Source organism: Numenius arquata, chromosome 3 (assembly GCF_964106895.1).
Source record: "Numenius arquata chromosome 3, bNumArq3.hap1.1, whole genome shotgun sequence".
NCBI classification, from domain to species: domain Eukaryota; kingdom Metazoa; phylum Chordata; class Aves; order Charadriiformes; family Scolopacidae; genus Numenius; species Numenius arquata.
In genome coordinates, this window is record NC_133578.1 from 34271633 (window position 1) to 34290996 (window position 19364).

Sequence of the window (19364 nt, forward strand, 5' to 3'; positions counted from 1 at the left end):
TGATTGCTTTTGCTTTTGTTGTCTGTCTTTGCTCAATTCACAAAATTTAGGCTAGATTGAGAATGAGATCTTCTCTTCTTCACTCCTTTAAAGAAAGCAAAAATGGCAATTAAATATTATCTACTTCACTCATACAGTACTAAAAATTCATTTCAATCCTCTGTAGAATTGCTAACTGTGAGCTTCCCTCCTGGACCCCCCTCCCCTTAGGGGTGTTAGTTCATATTCTTGAGAAAATCAACTGTAAATAGACATAGCTCAACTGTTTAGTTAAGAAAATCTAACTTATTAACTACATAACCCTGCTGGGACTGGCAATACCTCTTCTGGCACAGAAACAGGGGTACTGCAGAAGTTGTGTCTTTGCTTTTTTCCAGTCTGCTTAAACAGCCCTTAAATCTCACTTGAAGAATAAAAGGGGAATTTCAAGCATGCTTTACTGAAAATGGGGTTGCAGTTTTGCTTTGAATTATCAAAAAAAACACCACCAACAACAACAAAAAAACCCCCCAAAAACAAGTTAAGAACTTTGATATTTTGGGGTGAGCCTGGAGAGAAGTTGCCCCAGTTTCATGCAATGTCCCCTGACCTTCCCAAAATACAGTCTGAGTGTTTATTTTCTTCCCGGCATGCAGCAAAAGCACCAATTACTCAATAACTGAGAAGTCTCAGTCCTATGAAAGCCATAGGCCTCATATCTTGAGAGCCATCTGCTGGCACCTTATCTATTATCCACATATTATATATCCACACACCCTTCTCAGTTACAGAACTGACATGTAGCAGATTTTACATCTTCCTGCTATGATATAAATAAGAACAATTTACAGCAGCCAAAGCTCTAAATCATCTGCAGGGCATCTCTCGGAGACCTTATATGACCAGCCTCCTCTATGCCCTGTTCGCAGCCATACAGCGACGCAGTGGCTAATGCAAGACATGGGACTGCAGAGAACTTTTCATAAATGCCATGTGTTTCTCCTGCACATCAATTAATAGTACTTGTAGCTACCTTGTTCTGAAGTCATAGCACGTTTTATGAAGCAAAGGAAAAGCAAGTTGCAAAGCTAGTCATATCCCGCTTCCTCCCAGCCCACCCAGCTGAGATTGAGGCTCTCTCCTAGGGCTGCAGTAGGAGGAGGGTGGACACTCAACCGAGCCAGCTTGTTGTGCCACAAGGTCCCACTTCTTCCAGCAGCACAAAGCCGTTGGATAGCAGGGTGCATCCTGTGCCTCAAAGCTTTTTAGGACAGGGGCAGGGAGTGGAGAGGGGCCAACAAAGACATGGGTCATCAGCAGAGGAAAGAAACAGTTGAGAGGTTGTGGAGGGGGATGAGTAACTTTGAAGATGATAGAATAGTTTGGGTTGGAAGGGACCTTTAAAGGTCATCCAGTCCAACCCCCCTACAATAAGCAGGGACATCTTCAACTAGATCAGGTTGCTCAGAGACCCATGCAACCTGGCCTTGAATGTTTCCAGGGATGGGGCATCTACCACCTCTCTGGGCAACGTGTTCAAGTGTTTCACCACCCTCATTGTAAGGAATTTCTTCCTTATATCTAGTCTAAATCTACCCTCCTTCAGTTTAAAACTATTACCCTTTGTCCTATCACAACAGGCCCTGCTAAAAAGTCTTTCCCCATCTTTCTTATAAGCCCCCTTTAAGTACTGGAAGGCCAAAATAAGATCTCCCTGGAGCCTTCTGAACAACCCCAACTCTCTCAGCCTGTCCTCATAGGAGAGGTGCTCCAGCCCTCTGATCATCTTCGTGGCCCTCCTCTGGACCTGCTCCAACAGGTGCATGTCCTTTTGTTGGGGGCCCCACAGCTGGCCGCAGTACTCCAGGTGAGATCTCAGAGTAGAGGGGCAGAATCACCTCCCTTGACCTGCTGGCCATGCAGCCCAGGATATGGTTGGCTTTCTGTGCTGCGGGGACACGTTGGTTCACGTCCAGCTTTTCATCCACCAGTACCCCCAAGTCCTTCTCAGCAGGGCTGCTCTCAATCCCTTCAGCCCCCAGCCTGTATCGATACTGGGGTTTGCCCCAACCCAGGTGCAGGACCCTGCACTTGGCCTTGTTTAACCTCATGATGTTCACACGGGCCCACTTCTCGAGATTGTCCAGCTCCCTCTGGATGGCATCCTGTCCCTCAAGCGTGCTGACTGCACCGCTCAGCTTGATTTCTTCTGCAAACTTGCTGAGGGTACACTTGATCCCACTGTCTATGTCATTGATGAAGATATTAAACAGCACTGGTCCCAGTACAGACCCCTGAGGGACTCCACTTGTCACTGATCTCCGTCTGGACATTGCATCATTGACCACTACCCTTTGGATAAGACCATTCAACCAATTCCTCATCCACTGAACAGTCCACCCATCAAATCCACTTCTCTCCAATTTAGAGAGAAGGATGCTGTGGGGAACTGTGTCAAAGGCCTTAGAGAAGTCCAGATAGACAATATCTATAGCTCTTCCCTTGCCCACTGTTGTAGTCACTCTATCTTAGAAAGCCACTAGGTTGGTCAGGCAGGACTTGCCCTTGGTGAAGCCATGCTCAAATCTTCCTCCATGTGCCTTAGTATAGCTTCTAGGAGGATCTGTTCCATGATCTTCCCAGGCACGGAAGTGAGGCTGACAGGCTGGTAGTTCCCAGGGTCCTCTTTTCTACCCTTTTTAAAAATGGGTGCAATGTTTCCCTTTTTCCACTCACTGGGGACTTCACCTGACTGCCATGACTTTTCAACTTTCATGGAGAGTGGCTTGGCAAGCACATCAGCCACTTCCCTCAAGACTCTGGTGCCCAAGTTATCTTTTCTTCCATTTTACCAGTTAGTGGAAAGGGAGCAGCCAGAAATGGATGGATAATGCATATCAAGTCCTGGTTACGTGGCTGGTGCTGTTGTGAGGGTTTTGGCTTTTATGACATTGGGATATTCTTTGATGAATACAACCTGTTAGAAAGGGGTGGAATCCACCTGTCTAGAAGAGGCGAGGGAATCTTTGGCAGCACGCTGGCCAACTTGGTGAGGCAGGCTTTAAACTGAAGGATGCAGGGGGTGGGGTCCAAAATGGCAATGTTCACGCCATCACATCCAACTGGGGAATAAGCCAGGTCAACCAGAGCAGTGACCGATATTCCTTAGCTGACTCCTAAGATAAGAATCAGAAGGCCAGCAACCTCAAGGGTGCGTATGGCTCCTCCAGGGAAAGCTGCATGCTCGATTACCTCTCTTTAGAGTAGATAGGGCCAATATTTAGGACTGCACTCTGCCTGTAATTCCTCTTTCTTTAAATGGAAGCTATTAAACTTTACATTTAAGGCAGCAAGAGTCTCTATATTATTATGGAGTTTTCCTTGGTGTACTTTACAAGTCTCACATTGTTTTTTTGTTTTTTAAACTTATCATTTATATGTATCATTTGACATCAATGTTTTAGCTAGTGAAGCATCTTCATTTGCATTTTTTACTGGTTTGAGTTGGTATGCCTTCAAATCATTTCTAAATAATAGTTACTTTTGCCTGACTGATCATAAAAAATGTTTCTATCACACACAGGCAATGACATTTTGAATAAAAAATTAATTACATGATAGGAAGCGAAATGTTTTCAGGTTTCAACAATGCTTCTCTGTATTGCTGGTTTGTCTCACTTAAGGTAAAGTTAAATATATGCATGATAGCTTGCAAATCAGATAGGAGATTAGTGTGGCTTGATAAAATACTATACCCGGCTACGTATTGGTGCTATACATTAAATACAAAACAATATTAGTTTCCTTAGAACGTTATCTCTGTGCTAGCTGTTTGTAGTCTGTTGTGTACAAAGTCAGTATTGACAAAACATCCCTTTCAGATCCTTAGATAGAAAATGCCAAATGATGTGTTTTTCAAAACTGTAGCTCTTCCAGGCCTCTCCCTTCTCAGATATGGAGTCTGATTTCATAACACCTAAATAGTGAATTTTTATGCACCTCTGTGTGTGTAAAAAAGTTTTAAGGATATTGACTTCTGATCTTTGTGAGAATCCTTCTTATGCAAATCCTTCAAGAGTCTTAGCACTTTTTCTGTTACATAATTTTCATTGATGCCCCATTCCCAATAGCAATCAGAAATGCTCCTGTGACCCTTCATTCTCTGACCTGAGACAGGTCAGATGACGGCTGCCCATCACTGCTTAGTGGATGGGACCACACCACCACTCTGGTATAGTCACTTTGGCACGATACCATGACAGCGTAGCTGAACTAAAGTCCACAGTCACACATATCTTGATATTCACTTTGGGCATACAAGTGCCCTTTGTTTCCCACAACAGTGTCTTTGAGTGCATGCTCTGGTACCTGCACCACGTGCTTGTTTACTGTGGCAGGGCTGCTCATACCAGCAGTGCACACAACAGTCAGACATTGCCCACTGATGCTTCTCATAAGCAGGGATGCTGATGCTAGGTCTCCATCCATACACAAAAGGAAAGCATGGACAGGTTGTTATCTGTTAGAATGATGTAGCAATATATCAGGAGACATGTAGCAGGGCTTCCAGATAGGGGCTGGCACAAGGTGCTGAATACAAAATGATTGTTTATTGTTTCATAATGCATGAAGTAGGAGTATCAAATGATGTTAGCAGGTGCCAAGTTTAAGTAAGTTATCTTCTCACACAGTATGTGAAGCTCATGACCAGAGGTCCTCCTGGCTGCCATATGTTTGTGTGGTTCATGGGAAATTCATGGAAAGAAAATCTATCAGGAGCTATTAACCACAGAGACTAGCTCTTGTCCCTAAGCAGTCTCAGCCCCCAGCTGCCTGCAGGAACACAAGGAAAACACTTCTGTATCCTTGCTCTGATCACCTACTCTTAGCTACACATCAGAAGACTCATATGAGGCACTTCGGCAGAGCGTACAGTGTCTTCTGTGGGCCTTCAGCAATGCTGCCTCTCTCGCAGGAAACGGCACTCCTCCTTCACTGCATCTGTTAAACAGCTGAGTGGTACTGTCTCCCTGTCCTCGAGGGTCTACTGAAAACAAGCAGAAATGGCTCATACATCTGTACGTTGAGCAGTACATCTGTCTGCGGTTGGGCTCTCTCACCTCTACAGATAGACACAGTGCAGGTGTTTCTGTTGACAGCTTTGCCATGTGGACACAGGCATGGATAAGTCACACTGCTTGGGATTTGTTCAGTTAAACTATTAGGTCCCCTTGGTAGTCTGCAGGAATCGTATCTCAGTAGAAAAATACTATGCTGTTAGTTGGGATGAACTAAATGTAACTTCTGCAAGAAGGTGAACCTAAAAGTTGACTGAGAAATACCATTTGAAAATGTTGGTTTATGTCTCCAGGTTGTTTTTCACTGAAACAATTTTATTCCCTGCAAGGAAAAAAAAAAAGCAACCACTACAATTCCAATGAGGTAAAGTAGCTAGAAAGAGTAGCTAGAAAGACCAATGGTATGCTCTTTGACATTATAACACTTTCATGCTCTTTGTCTTAAAAACAACTCTGGGCAAAAAAGCCTGAAGACGGAAAAGGAAAATAATGGGCAATAAGAGATGGATGCTACACTGCATCAGACAGAAGAAATAGTTTGCATGGCCGAGAAACTGCTGTCACACACAAATTATATCAATGAATAGCTGCCATGGATTTTCTCTTTGCAGGCCCCATTTCTGCATTTCCATTCAGTACTGTGCTGGGAAGAGAGCTGCAAAAATAAAGCTCAAGTATCCCCACAATGGTAAAGGTCACCACCACCACCTCTTCCAGTATCTGACTCTGTGAAGAGCTGTCAAACCACTTAATCCATTGTAGTGCTGTCTGTCTTGGGAGATGGAGGTGATTTCTGCTGCTGGTAGCAAAATGTCCAGTCCTACAAAGGTGCCTGCAGGAGCAAAGCTCTTTGTAAATCAGTCGAGAAATAAGACTGTTAAGTTGGCTAACCCTGGTAGTAAACCAGAGTTATGAATTTCTTCTTCTCCCTTGAAGTCGTATTGTTGCTCTTCAGGAATAAACACTGCTGAATAACCATGACTTTATATAAATAATACACTCCCTCCTACAAGCTGCCTGAAATGTTAAAACTCCAGAATGGACTATAAGTGGATGCATAAATCTTTAGGATCCGTGCATTTCAATCCATCTATTTAAAACTGAAGGTAAAAGGATCACAGTATTTATTCGCATTTTCCATGCCCTTTGTGCAATTTTTTCTGACATCAATTTCATGTGTGGAACAGCACAAAATAGTGTTAGAGTATATATTACAATACTTTGTTCTGTTTCTTGGCATGTGCCAGCACGTTCCGTTGAAAGTAAAGTATAACATAAGACAGCTTTTTTGGCATAACAGGTCACCAAAGTAGTGGAATGTTTCCGTCAAAACTCAAAGTGTGAGACACACTGCTGAAAGGCAAGTTGTCTTTCAGGAAAAGCTGAGACCTTTCTTCATCTTTATACATGAGGAGTCTTGCTCTGAAGCAGTTAATTACAATGAAAAATATGGCATGCTTTTCTCATAACTGGCCATGAATTGTACTTGGATTACACACTAGTTCAAGTGAAGAATAAGAGCCATTATTTCTCTCACAAGTAAGGGGAAAAAAAGTCTGACAGTATGTAGATGAATGTAATCTACTTGTTGTTTATAGACCCAAAGGATCCCTCAGAGCATTAAAAATCCATGTGATATCCAAGAGTGGTATACTTTGCATTGAGATATGTGATTTAGCTGAAAGCTGTATAAAATCTGTAAAATTGCATGTAGGCAAAGAGTACCCTACTGCCTGAGTGTTCGGGTGAAGTCACGTGTACTTTTCCTGCACACATGAAAAATAGATGATCATAAAATCTGCTTGAGATTCACAAACTTCTGACAGGAACACGTGTATAGGCTAAGTCTGCCAACTTCTGGTCAAACCAGGCCTGAAAATAGACAGACCTGAAATAAGCATTGTTCTTGCATGAGGGGGAGAAACTCCAGCTTCATACACAGCAAGCCCACACGGGTTGTGTGTCCTTTGCTGGGCTTCTGATGGAATAGGCAACATCCTTTCCTTCTGGGTTGGGTCTTCTAATTGGCAGCTGGGCTCTCAAGCCTTTTCTGGTGGGGTCTGTGGAATCAGACCTGAGCTTTTGTCAAGAGGAATTGCTTTGAAAATAGGTGACCCCTACGCTCCATTCTTTTTAGTACTCACTAGGACCTTATTTGGTCAACTCTCCTGTAAATTAAATAGATTTTTTAACTTTTTTTTTTCTAGGAACTAACACTGCTGGTGGTATCTTGCAGTAGCTCATGCATGTGGTGTGGCTCTCATTCTCTCAAGAATTGTGCAGAGTGGATTTTTTTTTTCTTAAATTCTATACATGTGTGTTTCATAAACATGTGGCAACACAGCAGCAGCGGTGAAGAGGCTAACTCAGATGTCCCTTGTACATTTGGTGGGATTTGTTCTTAGTAGCTGTGGAACCCAATACCACATTTTTGGTGCTAGCTTGGGGAAAACATTGTTGATGAATATTACCTGGACTGTAAGAAGCCTTTTTTCATCGGTATTCTTGACCACGGTCACCTTCCTAGGGCCTTTAGGGACAACAGACACAAGCCATAAAGTGTTTTAAAGATAAACATCCACAAACTCAGCTTTATAGTTTTTGAGTAGAGAGAGCAGAAAGAGAACGGGTGTTGTGTACCCGTGGCTTGTATTGCTGAGGAGGTTTTGCTACATTCATCTGTACCAGTTGGCTTCTCCCAAGTTCTGGGAAACTTTTGGGAAACTACAGGCTTCCAAGAGCACACAGCCAAGATATATAATACAAGTGTGAATAACTGAGGTTGCATAATTTGTCTCTAGTACACCATCTCCTAGCCAAGCACAGTGACAGAAGGCATTACTCACAGATGTGGCTACGTGGGACTGGGATCAGGTGCAGTCTGGTCCCAGGCCTCAGCTGCTGGCTACTGCTGCCCAGTCCTAGCTAAAGGAGTGCAGTGCACAGCCATGGCAGACCCACTCTCGCTTTGAGATCGTCAGAGCACCTGAAACATCTCAACCAGCTGCTTTTCATCTGGGAGCTGATCTCTTCCCGGCACTGGTACATGCGGCATGTTGGTCTTGGGTACTTGGTTTGGACAGGGAGAATGGGGAGCCAGGGCACACGTGTTGTGACCTCAGTATCTCACTAAGAAGATGCTGGTCACAATTTGTACATCACACCAGCAGAACACTACCTGTGTAGTAGTGAACCCATCTCATGGTTTACAACTAGTAGTTTTTATGTAGTGGTGAGATGGGATGGGAACACCAGGGAGTACAAGATGCAGGTGTCAACTAGCCTAAGTGTTGAAGTATACCTGGGAATAACATGTTACCAAGAGATTGTGTGTGCAGTGTCAGATTAATAGGGCAGAAGAATGTATGCTTTGGAGCTAGGAACTACATGAAAAAATAATTGTATCTCAGTCTCTATAATTCAAAAGAAATTGCTAGAGAGTAATGGAGAAATGGGGCTCATGGGTCTAGCGGTCCCTTTTGGAACACTGACAGGTGTATTTTTATCATAAAAAAAAAATTGTAAGTAAAGTTTTCATATCAACAAGGAAAATCTTTATAAAGAAAATACCAGTGCTAGTCACAGCAAAAACCATAATACTGTGCCTTAAGCAGATTGCCCTTCAGACAGTTTCAGGTTCATAGTTCAAGCATCATGTTGTGACAATTAACAGGACCTCTGGTGTAGCTTCCATATTCCAAAGTCAGAAAACAAGTACGAAAATAGAGGGGCTCCTTTGTCTCCCCAGGCAGTGGCCGTTGTCTCAGTGGCTGAAAAATAAAGCAGGGTAAATGTAAGTCAGAACTGTATGCCTGAGACTCAGTCGCTGCTGTGTTATACGGCACTCTGGGGATAACACGGGCCATAGCTGGGCTTCTGCTGCTGTATTTAATGATACTCTGTGAATGCCGGATACACTTGCCGTATCATCCTGGGTGTGAGTTATAGTGACAGAAGAGACAGATCAGAAAGGGCTGCGAGACTGGGAAAGACTAGCCTAATAGTTTCATTCCCTGTATGCTCTGGTAAAACTGGTCTCTAAATAAGGAGGCCAGTGGTGCCTTTTATGATCTGTAGCTATGTGGAAATGAAAGGGGGTTGGAAGGAAGAAGGAAGAAGGGTGGAGGAAAAGAAGAAGAAAAAGAAAATGAGAATAGAAACTGTGGGCCACAGTAATTGCAAGTAGGAGAAAATAGAACAGTGAGACCATATAGAGGAAACAGGCAAGTGGGAAGAAGAAACAAGGGGGGAGCAAGAAGAAAGAAAGAGAGAGCAGAACATTCCCCTGGTGAGGCTGTGTGACTGTGATACCTGGCCAGCCAGGACATTTTTTTATTTTTAAGCACCTCAGTGATCATCCAAGCAGAGAGCTGAGTTTCAGCAAGCAACAAATAATGAATATGAGAAAGAAAAAAAAACTAGTTAAAAACTAAAAGGAAGAGGTGAAAAGGGAAATAGAAAGAATATGATAGTAAACAGAATAACAGAATGGCATGAAAAAGAGAGCTAAAGGGAAAGAAAAAAATTGATCTGGCACCAGGTGCTCAGCTGGCAGGTTCTTTGTAAGCCCATGGAAGATGAAGGATAAGATTCAGTGCAACCACTAGCAGGCAGTAAAAAATACTGTTTTCTTTCTGCTAGGTGCTGCTTAGGTCTTGATTAGTCAATAGGAAACAGTAGGCACAGGGATTTGTGTGGATCTTCCTCAGAAACTTAGCACATATTGGAATGTGCAAATTGATACCGTTTTAATTGTAGCAAAGGCTTTTGGACCAGAGGTGGGTAGATGAGGTCAACAGAAATAGCGGCAGGCGGGCAGAGCAGGGAGCAGATGTAGATGTGTGGGGCAGAGATGACGTAGAAGAAAACCTCTCTTACTAGGTAGGAATGATATGAGCATAAAATATTCCTTGGCTCCCGTGTACCGGGTCCCCACATGAAGGGATACTAAGCAGTAGTACTGTTGTATGGATTTGTATAGACCCCTCAAAACCTTGGTTGCATCAAATATGTCAGCCAGTATTTTTAAAGAGCAAGTCCTAAATCTTTAACTTAAGGGTTGAAAAGGAGGTCATTCTTTCGGGAAAAGCAAACTTCCAGCAGAGCCTCCTCACACCGATTCGGAGGTCTCCGGGCCCGCGGGGACACCCTGCCAATCCAGGCCGCAGCCGTCGCCCTCGGGGCTCGCCCCTGCCCGTCCGGGGGCCGCTGCTGCCCCGCGGCAGCGCCGAAGCCCTCGGGGTTCCCGAGCTGCGACCCGCAGGGTGAGGAGGGGGGGTAGAGGAAGAGGGGGGGCAAGGCGAGCCTGCCTGCTGAGACCCGAGCCCCGCCGTCCTGCCCCGCGGGACGAGACCCTCCCGCTGCCCGGGGAGCTGCCCGCGTCCGCGGGAACTGAACGCCCGTGTCTAGAAAGCGCTTCCCTGCTGCCGTCTGGACGAATTGATTCTATATTTTTTATTTTCCGGTCTAACGTTAAGTGCCGGGCGGGAGGCGAGGGGATCCCGTTTGCCTGGCAGGTGTCTGTCGGCTTCGCAACGCCCCGGGCGCCGGCGGCGAGTAGCCGCGGGCCCGAAGATGCGCGGAGGAGGGGGCGAAGCTGAGCCGCCCCCGTCCCCGCGGCGGGGCTAGGGCAGGCGCTGGGGCCAGCGGCTCCGAGCACTGGCCACAAAGCACCGACCAGGGGTGGGGGGACGCTGCTACTGTGCTCCCGCCGCCCCGGGAGGGTGAGGGAGTCCCCACGGCCCGTCCTGGCCGCCGCCTCCCAAAACTAAAGCCCCGGAGAGGAGGAGGGGAGGAGGATCCGCGGCGAGGGGCGCAGCGGGGAGAGGCGGCGCCCGCAGCCCCGTGGCAAAGCGGCGGCTGGAGGCGGAGGGAGGACGCTGCGGGTCTTCCTCGCTCCGCGGTCTCCGGGCGTGCGTTAGGCGTTGCGGGGCAGAGCAGCCTTTCCTGCCGCCGTGATCGTGCATTTTTCTTCCGGCTCCGTCGCGGGGATGGTGCTGCAGCCCGACAAGCCCTTGGCCGCTGCCTGCCGAGGCCGGGCGGGAGCTCCCTCTCCGTCTTCTCCCTGCTTTCCCCGCTGTGCTCGTTTCTTCCCCTCGCCACCTCGGCGGCTCTGTGCCCGCTCCAGACCCCACAGCCACGATGGTCTTCTGTTATCCTAACGTCGCATCCGCGCGATTAAATACAGGCACCCGGGGTGCGCGGCCGGGCAACTTCGGCAGCGCCCGGGCGTGTGTGCGACAGGGGCGTGGGGGGGGGGGGTGCCTCACGTATGTGCGATGCCTGCGCACCCAGGTGAGCCCGCCACCTGCGGCTGGGCGCCGGCCAGTGGGCGATGCGCCCCTATGTATGGACGCGCACATGTATGGGATGTATAGACGTGCGCATGTATGGACGCGCACATGTATGGGATGTATAGACGTGCACATGTATGGACGCGCACATGTATGGGATGTATGGGCGCACATGTATGGGATGTATGGGCGCGCACGGAGCCGCGCAGCGCTGCGCGGCACCCCGCCCCGTCGAGGTTGCCCGCATCCCTGCATCCAGCGGCAGCGGCGCGGGGGTCGCCCCGGGATGCGGGGGTGCCAAGCGCGGGCGCGGCGCTCCGGAGCCCCTCTCCTACCCTGCCCGGCGGCAGCGCGGCCCGGCCCGGCCCCGGGCGCTGCCGCGGGGCGCAGCGGCCCCGCCCGCCGGGCCCCGCATCCCGCTCGGCCAATGGGGGCGGCGGCGCGGCGGCACGTGACGCGGCGGGCCGGGACCTGCTGCTTCCCCCGCGCAGAGGGATGCGGGCGGCAGAGCGGGGCAGGCGGCGGCGGCGGCGGCTGCGCGGCGGCGGCCCCTCCGCGCCCTCCCCCCGCTCCCCGCCGCCCGGCCCCTATGGCAGCCGCTCCCCGCCCCGCCGCCGCCCGCACCCCCGCGCCGCCCCGCCGGGCTCCGCCGCTCGCCCCAGCGTCGCTCCCGCCCTCGGCCGCCGCTCGCTGACCCGCTGCCGCCGCCGGCCGGGGCCCCGGGATGCCCAGCGGCCCCGCCGCCCGTTCTTGCCGCCCGGGGGGTACGCCGCCGCCGGAGAGTTGAGTTAGGAAGTCATGGTGCCCTGGGAGCCCTCCCCGCCCCGGCAGTGCGGCGGCGGCGGCTGGACGCTCTGCGACTGCTGCTGCTGGCTGCTGCTGCCCGCCGTGCTGCTCGTCCTCGCCCGCCCCGACAAGCTGGCGGCCTTCCCTACCTCCTTAAGCGACTGCCAGACGCCCACCGGCTGGAACTGCTCCGGTAAGCGCCGGGGCATCCTGCGCCCGGCCCCGCCGTGCCCTGCCGGGCGCTCAAAGTTGCGCGTTTGAGCTCGGGGAAGGCAACTTCGGAGGGCGACGCCGCGTCCCGGTGACAACACGGGAATAGAGAAGGCTAAAAGTCCCGGGCGTTGGGGCTCGCCGCCGTTCCCGGCGCGGCCGCAGCCCCCGGACGCCCCGCTGCCCTCCGCTCCGCGGGGCCGGGCGCGGCGGCCGCGCCCTCCGCCGGTGCGCAGCGCCGCGGGCAGCTCCCCCGCGTCGGGGCTCCCCGGCCCCGCCGGAGCGCAACTCCGCACTTCAACGGGGCAACTCGGCGTGTGTCTGCGGGAGAGGGGAGCGGGGAGACGGGCCGCGTGTGCGCATCCTGCGGGCGGCTGTTTCCGTGCGCACCGAATGGAGAGCAAATCGGGGTACGGACACCGGGGACCCGGTGCCTGTTCCTTAAAGTCGGGCTGACCTTTATAATGAGTTTTTTCTGTAGGTCAGCAGCCGGCCCTTCTCCGATGTGTAAAGTAATTCTGAAATTAGACTGTAATAGCCTTCTAAGGGAAAGAGTGTTATTTGGAGTAATGTATGCATCGCACATAATATGTTAGACTGGGGTGAATTTCCACTGTAATATCTTCATTTTAAACATGTAGTGCTATGGTTAAGAGTGCTAGTATTTTTTAAAAAAAAAAAAAATTGATGGATTTGGACCTTAATGGGTTTGGAGTCTGATATAGCTGTTTTGTTTAATACCTTGCTGCACGCTGTTGGAGTGGGAAGTCAGCTAGCAAAATCGGAAATTCATGCTTGTATTCGTGAACTGAATCTTCAGTCAGATCTGTTGGTTCCTAGAGAAAATGAAGGCAAAGAGCTAGGTTCACTCAGCGGCTTGTGGGGAACCTGGCACTTCTCCTGTTAACTTAGAGGCGATCAATCTTCATTGGGATCAGACAGACCATCACGGAAAACACACAGCCTGTTTGTCTTTATTATAGGGGGCTTTGTTGCATCATGGGCTGGAGAAATTCCAATTTGGACTTTTGTCCAACAGATTTGTGATCGGATGGGGATAAGTTCATGATATTTCCAACCCAGAGCCATGAAATAGCATAATTACTGGGTGACTTTTGAGGAAACAGAGTCTGTGAAATAGGAAAAAAAAAAAAAGTATGTGAGGTTGTGGGGAATGAGGACTAATAGGAAGACCAAGGGAGAAACAAGAGGAAAAGTGGAAAACTGAGGACAGGGAAGGACAAAAGAAAATCTGGACCGTATCATTTAATCAACAAGGTTATTGTGCTGTGTGCATTAAAATGCAATCATCCTGTATTGTTCCTCTTACTAGACCAAAGCTGACATTATTATTTTTTTCCTCTTTACATTCGAGGTTACGATGATAGAGAAAATGATCTCTTTCTCTGCGACACCAATACCTGTAAATTTGATGGGGAATGTTTAAGGATTGGAGACAGTGTGACTTGTGTCTGTCAGTTCAAGGTAAGAAGATTGATATTTCATTCTCTAATTCACTAATGAGAATACAAATCAAGGATCTCCCTTTATAACCTATCACTTGGCAATTTATTTCTCTGTGTGCAGAGAAGTTAAAGGGAAAACCTGGTAGCATGTATAAAAGCTGGCAGGAGAACCAACTGGTGTCAAGAAGACATAAGTTTCTCTGAGAAAATGCAGATGCTGTGGCTTTAAATGTCCCTTTGGGTCTGCCGTTTCAGGTTGTGCATTTCTGATTTTGTGTCTCTGCCCTTTTAACAAGGATTTAGAGTCCTTTCTAAATTCATTTCTGATACAGATCATGGCTTATTGTATTCGGAGTTCTGATCTAGTTAAAGAAATGGATCTGTAATGTGCTTATGCGATATTTTCAGGAAGGGCTGCATAGTGACAATGCTTCTGCCTGTTTATCTCCCCAGCTGATCAGATTAAAGAGCAATCCCTCTGTTCCAAAATCATGAACTTCCTTTAGGTTTTATATAGTTTTAGGGAGGCTATAACTGAATAGTAGGGTTTTTTTCCTTCTATTTCTGCTCTCTTCCTCTTGCAGCTACATCTAAACCTCAGGCATTCTCCAAGTCAGACGATTTCCTTATGAAGGATTTCATTTAATGTGTTTTAGCCAACTCACAAACCAGCTGTGGTTTACATAATGACCTGAATAAAAACTGAACAAATTAAAGGAGTTTTAAGCATGTACCAGCACGTGTTGTATATACGTTTATGCCCCTGTGGTTTCTTGCATTTTAATGTGGATCTGTGAAGTTGTGGAACTTGTAACACTGATTTGAGTGTTTACAGTAGAGCAGGCCAAATAGTGCACAGTTCAAGATCGTGTACATCTGTAATGATTAATTTATTATTGAGCTTTGATAGACTATTCACTTTGAAGCATGACAAGTATCATTTATATTTCTAGAGCCAAACGTGTCTTCAGAGAAAAAAACCCAAGTGATAAATTTCTTCATTAAAAACAAAAAAGGAATTTTCTGTGATAAAAACAAGACAGTTGTTTGCTGAAGTGCTTGTGTTTCCCGTGTTGGGGGAGAACTTACGTTGACCATGGTTTTTTTTTTTATTCCATTTCTAGTTTTGCATGCAGTCAAATATTCAATGTGAGAATGCTGTTCTGAGCATTTGCCTCAGCTCAGCATGTGCAGTGATTTAAGGGTTGGTCTGTTTTCTCTTTCTAAGAAAAATGTGTAATGCGGTGAAACGACTTACTTTGTCCCATTGCTTGGTGGCAAGCTAGGACAGATGTTGTGTTGTGATCATTGGGAACTTGGAGCAGCTACAGAGAGCGCTTGGGTCTTGTCTTTGGTCCCAGTTTGGTGTTGCTATTTGGCATAAAGCAGCAGACTTGTAGCCTAGAAGGAGCAAACTCAGATGCTTCTATCGGCAGGGAAGAAGGTGTTGGGAGCGCTGTTATCCTAAGACAGGATGACAGTCCCTGGTGATTCAGGGTAAATGAAGCTAAGTAAACCTCTCTGGGCTGCATTGTCTCTTCTTTGAGAGGTGAATGCTATCTATATGCTGAGTAGGGAAGGGCACTTCTCTAGGGGGCAATTGAGATAGATTTAAGGAAATCGGGTAATTGGTGTATGAATACATAAATGAGATCCAAAGAATGAGTTGGACAGCAGTGGACCTGATCGCTAGTAAATGGGTTGAAATCAGCAGTAATCTTTGGTTTCGGTGGCCTTTGGATCAGACCCTGTATACACTTGGAGCTCTTTGTCTTGATTTGAGCCCTCTGTGGAGCCGCAGGGCTGACTGTGACCTTGGAGGGCAAATTACCTGTGGCTGATCCTGTGTTGGCGCTGCGAAGGGCGGTGTGGTGCCGGGGGCTTCTCTAGTCAGACACGTCTGCTTTGATACAGGCAAAGCTGGGGGGATGTTAGCTTCTCTTGTAACATCAGTAGACAGTGTGACAAGCCAAAACGATATGCCACCAGAGTAGAAAATTAATTTCTAGTGTGGCATCTGAGTCTGGGCAAGTAAGGCAGAGTCAGTCAGGTAATTTATGTCACAAGTAAGGGGGTCCTCCATCAGAATTCAGGTCCCCCGTTTCAGTGACAGCTCTCGGGGGTGATAGTGAGCAAATCAATAGCAGACTCCTCGTCACTATAATTACTTTTTATGTTTTCTCCAGAATTTGCCAGGGGCTTTAACTGCAGCTTGAGAGAACAGACAAGGACAGAAAGCTAATTTTGCTCCCATGCTGTTGAAAAGTCTGGGGCTGGGGGTGGCAGAAGTGGGGAGCAGGGCTGCTGCAATTTGGGTTTGGGTTTTTTCAAACCAGAATCACAGGTGTATCCTGTCTCTCCAAGTGGAGTTAAAAGTTACTGTTATTTGAAAGGCTGAATATGATCAGACTGCTCTGCAACACCTGAGTTAGGCTTCCATCCCTGGAGAGCAGAGAGGCGTGTGCTAAGAAAGGGTTTCATGTTGGTTGGCTCTCTTCTTGTACACTGCTGCAAAATGATAGCCCATTCACTGACTCCTCATGATGAGACATGTATAGCATTGGAAAACACCATGTCCCACTCTAATCAGTAAATGCAGACCCGTTCCCTGCTCAGGGCAAGCCCAGACCTTGGTGTCGGCAGGGAGGGAAGACTTTGGGCCAGTGCTGACTCCAGCAGTGGGGCTGAGCATGGGGGAAACCACCACCTCTTCCCTCCCAAAGCAAACTCAATGGGTCTATCAGAAGGTGCCAGAGCTGTGCCAAGAGGCGTGTGGTTGCAGACACAGCTTGCTGGGGTCTGGACCTCAGTCTGCCCAAAGCCATAGGTCTGGCAGCCTGGGTTTTCTTCCCTCTTAGATTTCATGAACATATCCAAAAATATACCAGAGTATTTCTGTCGATGTGGCATGTCTTTTCTCTTTAATCACCAAGATTATGGACATTCACTGTTTTCTAGGTGAGGAAGGAGTCCTGTTTCAATGCGTGTTGAATCCCTCACAAGCTTCAGTGTTTCTGGAGCTGGAACATCACCTGGCCAACTTGCAGCTTTATATTGTCTTTCCAGAATACATTTTCGTGCTACTTGGTTCAAGACGTAGGTGGCGTTTTGGGAGTAGTTAATCCATGAGAGTAGGAGGAGGTCAAACTTCTAAGTGTTAGCAGGATAAGGAGTTACGCAGGTTATAATTTTATTTAGGAAATAAACCTTATGCTTTCAGTGCAAAGCACTGACCCCGACTCTTGCAAAGCTGGTTTGTTTCTGGCTGTGATAGTGGGCGCTTGATGCTGCTAGCGCTGAGGAAGGCAGCCTTTGACTGATGCTGATTGAATTGGGTATGTCTATTTCCCTTCTCTAAAAGCTGTATTTTACAAACCTGTGTGCATAAGAAGTGGACAGGATGGCATTATGCTGCTCGGTTTAGTGGGAGTTTTGACATGAATTTCCCCAAGTGCTTGATCGGGCCTTACTTTAGGAAGGCAGAATCATTCTCACATCTAGGGCTGGGTCTGTTGAACCCTAAACTAATGCCAAAAGCGTGTCACTAGATTGAGGAGACTATGACACAGTCAAGGTCTAATATCCTCCAGTACTAGCAAGAAGTATGTTAAGGCAGTGAAGAGCTGTGAGTACTAGACTGAGTGTGGTCAAGTACAACAGTCCAACTCTAGCAGGTCACGAGTAACCTGGTTATTAGCATCACAACCTTCTCATCAGTGGTCTTGTTTTCTTTCCTGGGTAACTTCCGCTACCCTTTCCTGGTGGCTTTCAGAGCTATCCCAGTTCAAAGCCAAGGCAGGATCCATCAAAAGAAGCTCTCACTTCTTTTGTTCCCCGTGGCTCGTGAGCAGCTCCTAGGTTTCTGCCTTTTCCATCTGAACACCAGTTGTCCGACGGCAGTGGTGGCAAGAATGGGCAGCAATGAAGAAATGCTTCTGGGTTTGAGAAACACAGTTTGAGAAACAAAAGGCAGCACCAGCTGAGCTCATCATGGAGTATCTTCCATCCCCGCTGGCTGAAGCCATGGTTGACTGTGGCAGGAGCCGTAGGAGAGACGGGGAAACTTGCACCATGAGAGTTTATCCTTCCTGGAGTCCTGGTGTCTTTCAGATGTGTTTTAAAATTGCCAAGCTTTGGAAGACGTTTCAGCCTAGCTCATAGCAGCTCTGTCACTTGTTTCTGCCGATGAGGATTTCACTCTTGATGCCGTACACTGTTAATACAGGGCCGGCTGGCCTTTCAGATCTGCAGCTGAGATAGTGTAAAAGATCGCCTCTTGCTCTGGGCAAAACCAGCAGAGAGTTTGCCCCTGTGTTTCTGGGGAAGAGGAGCCAACATTGTTTCTACACGTAACAGAGCCTGTTGAGATACTTTGGGCCAAATTCTGCACAGATTGCTCTGGCAAAAGCTCCTGTCAGCGACAAGCAGATAGCATGTCTAAAGCAAGCATGATTTGATCCTTCATGCTTTAGAAAATTCACATGATTGTGTTCATTGTCCTGGTTAAGTGTTCCAGATCAGCCTCCAGCAATTGCTGCTGAGCTTCTGGATGAAGTTGGCATTTTCTGCTAGAAACACTGCTCAGATTTGGAACATAATGGTGAAAATAGCATAGAAACACTATGTAATCAATCTTTGCACGGAGGAGCCCTTCGTTAGGAGCAGAAGGAGAGGATTTCTACTGTTGTGGCTGCTGGTTTTCTTTCTTATTCCAAGGGAAGAGAGTGCCGGGGGTGGGCAGCAGCTTGGGAGGATTTAAGAAAATACAATGCATAAGGAAAATGTCATTTGATTTGGCCCAATCAAAATGTCACTCTGACCAACTATGAATAATTTCTTGGCAGCTGCTCTGTATGGAGGCCTGCAATTAATGCAATCTATGCAATTGTTTGTGTTAATCACTTCTGTAGTCATTCACTTTGAAGCATATTTGATGTTTATATCCCTGGAAATTCAGTTCTGCATTTTACATTGTGCCTGACGAACACACCTCAGACACTTTGTGGCATAATACAGCTAAATAGAAAGTACGGTTTCTTTTTAATTTTTACTTGGATTTAAGCAGAGGTGAGCATTTGTAAATAATAATTGTGATCATTCCATTTGTTATAATTAAACAATGAGGCATACCAGGAGTACAGTAATCATGAGATAATCATATCCCTGATATAATTACCGTGTACAGGGTACATCCAAGTATTTCTAAGCATCGGAGTGTGATTATCTTATGATAACTGTGCCCGGTAGGTTGCCCAATTTTCAATATAAAATGGAATTATTTTTATTAAAATGAACAAGAGAGGGCAAAGCTGTCTTTCAGCGGTAGAGGGAACAAAGCAGGTAGTTTGCGGAGCTGAGCGGGAGTTTGAGCTGACGGCGGGGTGCGTGGTGGGAGTAACTTCTGCGCTCTTCAGCGCGCTGGCTGAGCCGGCTGCGGTGCTGCTGCTCCTGCCCTCTGGCCACTGCGGGGAGAGCTTGGACCTTCACAGAGCATCCCGGCCGCAGCTCGCCGGGAACAGAAATGCCTCTGCAGAAAGAGGGATAGGTTTTGA

General features: G+C 47.5%; 1 protein-coding gene across 1 annotated transcript in view; it reads left to right on the forward strand.

The window, feature by feature from the left end:
• The first annotated feature begins 12148 nt into the window (after positions 1-12148).
• The window catches only part of TMEFF2 (transmembrane protein with EGF like and two follistatin like domains 2), a 132234-nt gene continuing 125018 nt past the window's right edge, over positions 12149-19364 (forward strand). Inside the window, exons 1-2 of the mRNA XM_074145983.1 lie at positions 12149-12329; positions 13722-13831. Of these exons, the coding sequence (XP_074002084.1) occupies positions 12149-12329; positions 13722-13831 (291 nt within the window). The remainder of the gene's footprint in view (positions 12330-13721; positions 13832-19364) is intronic.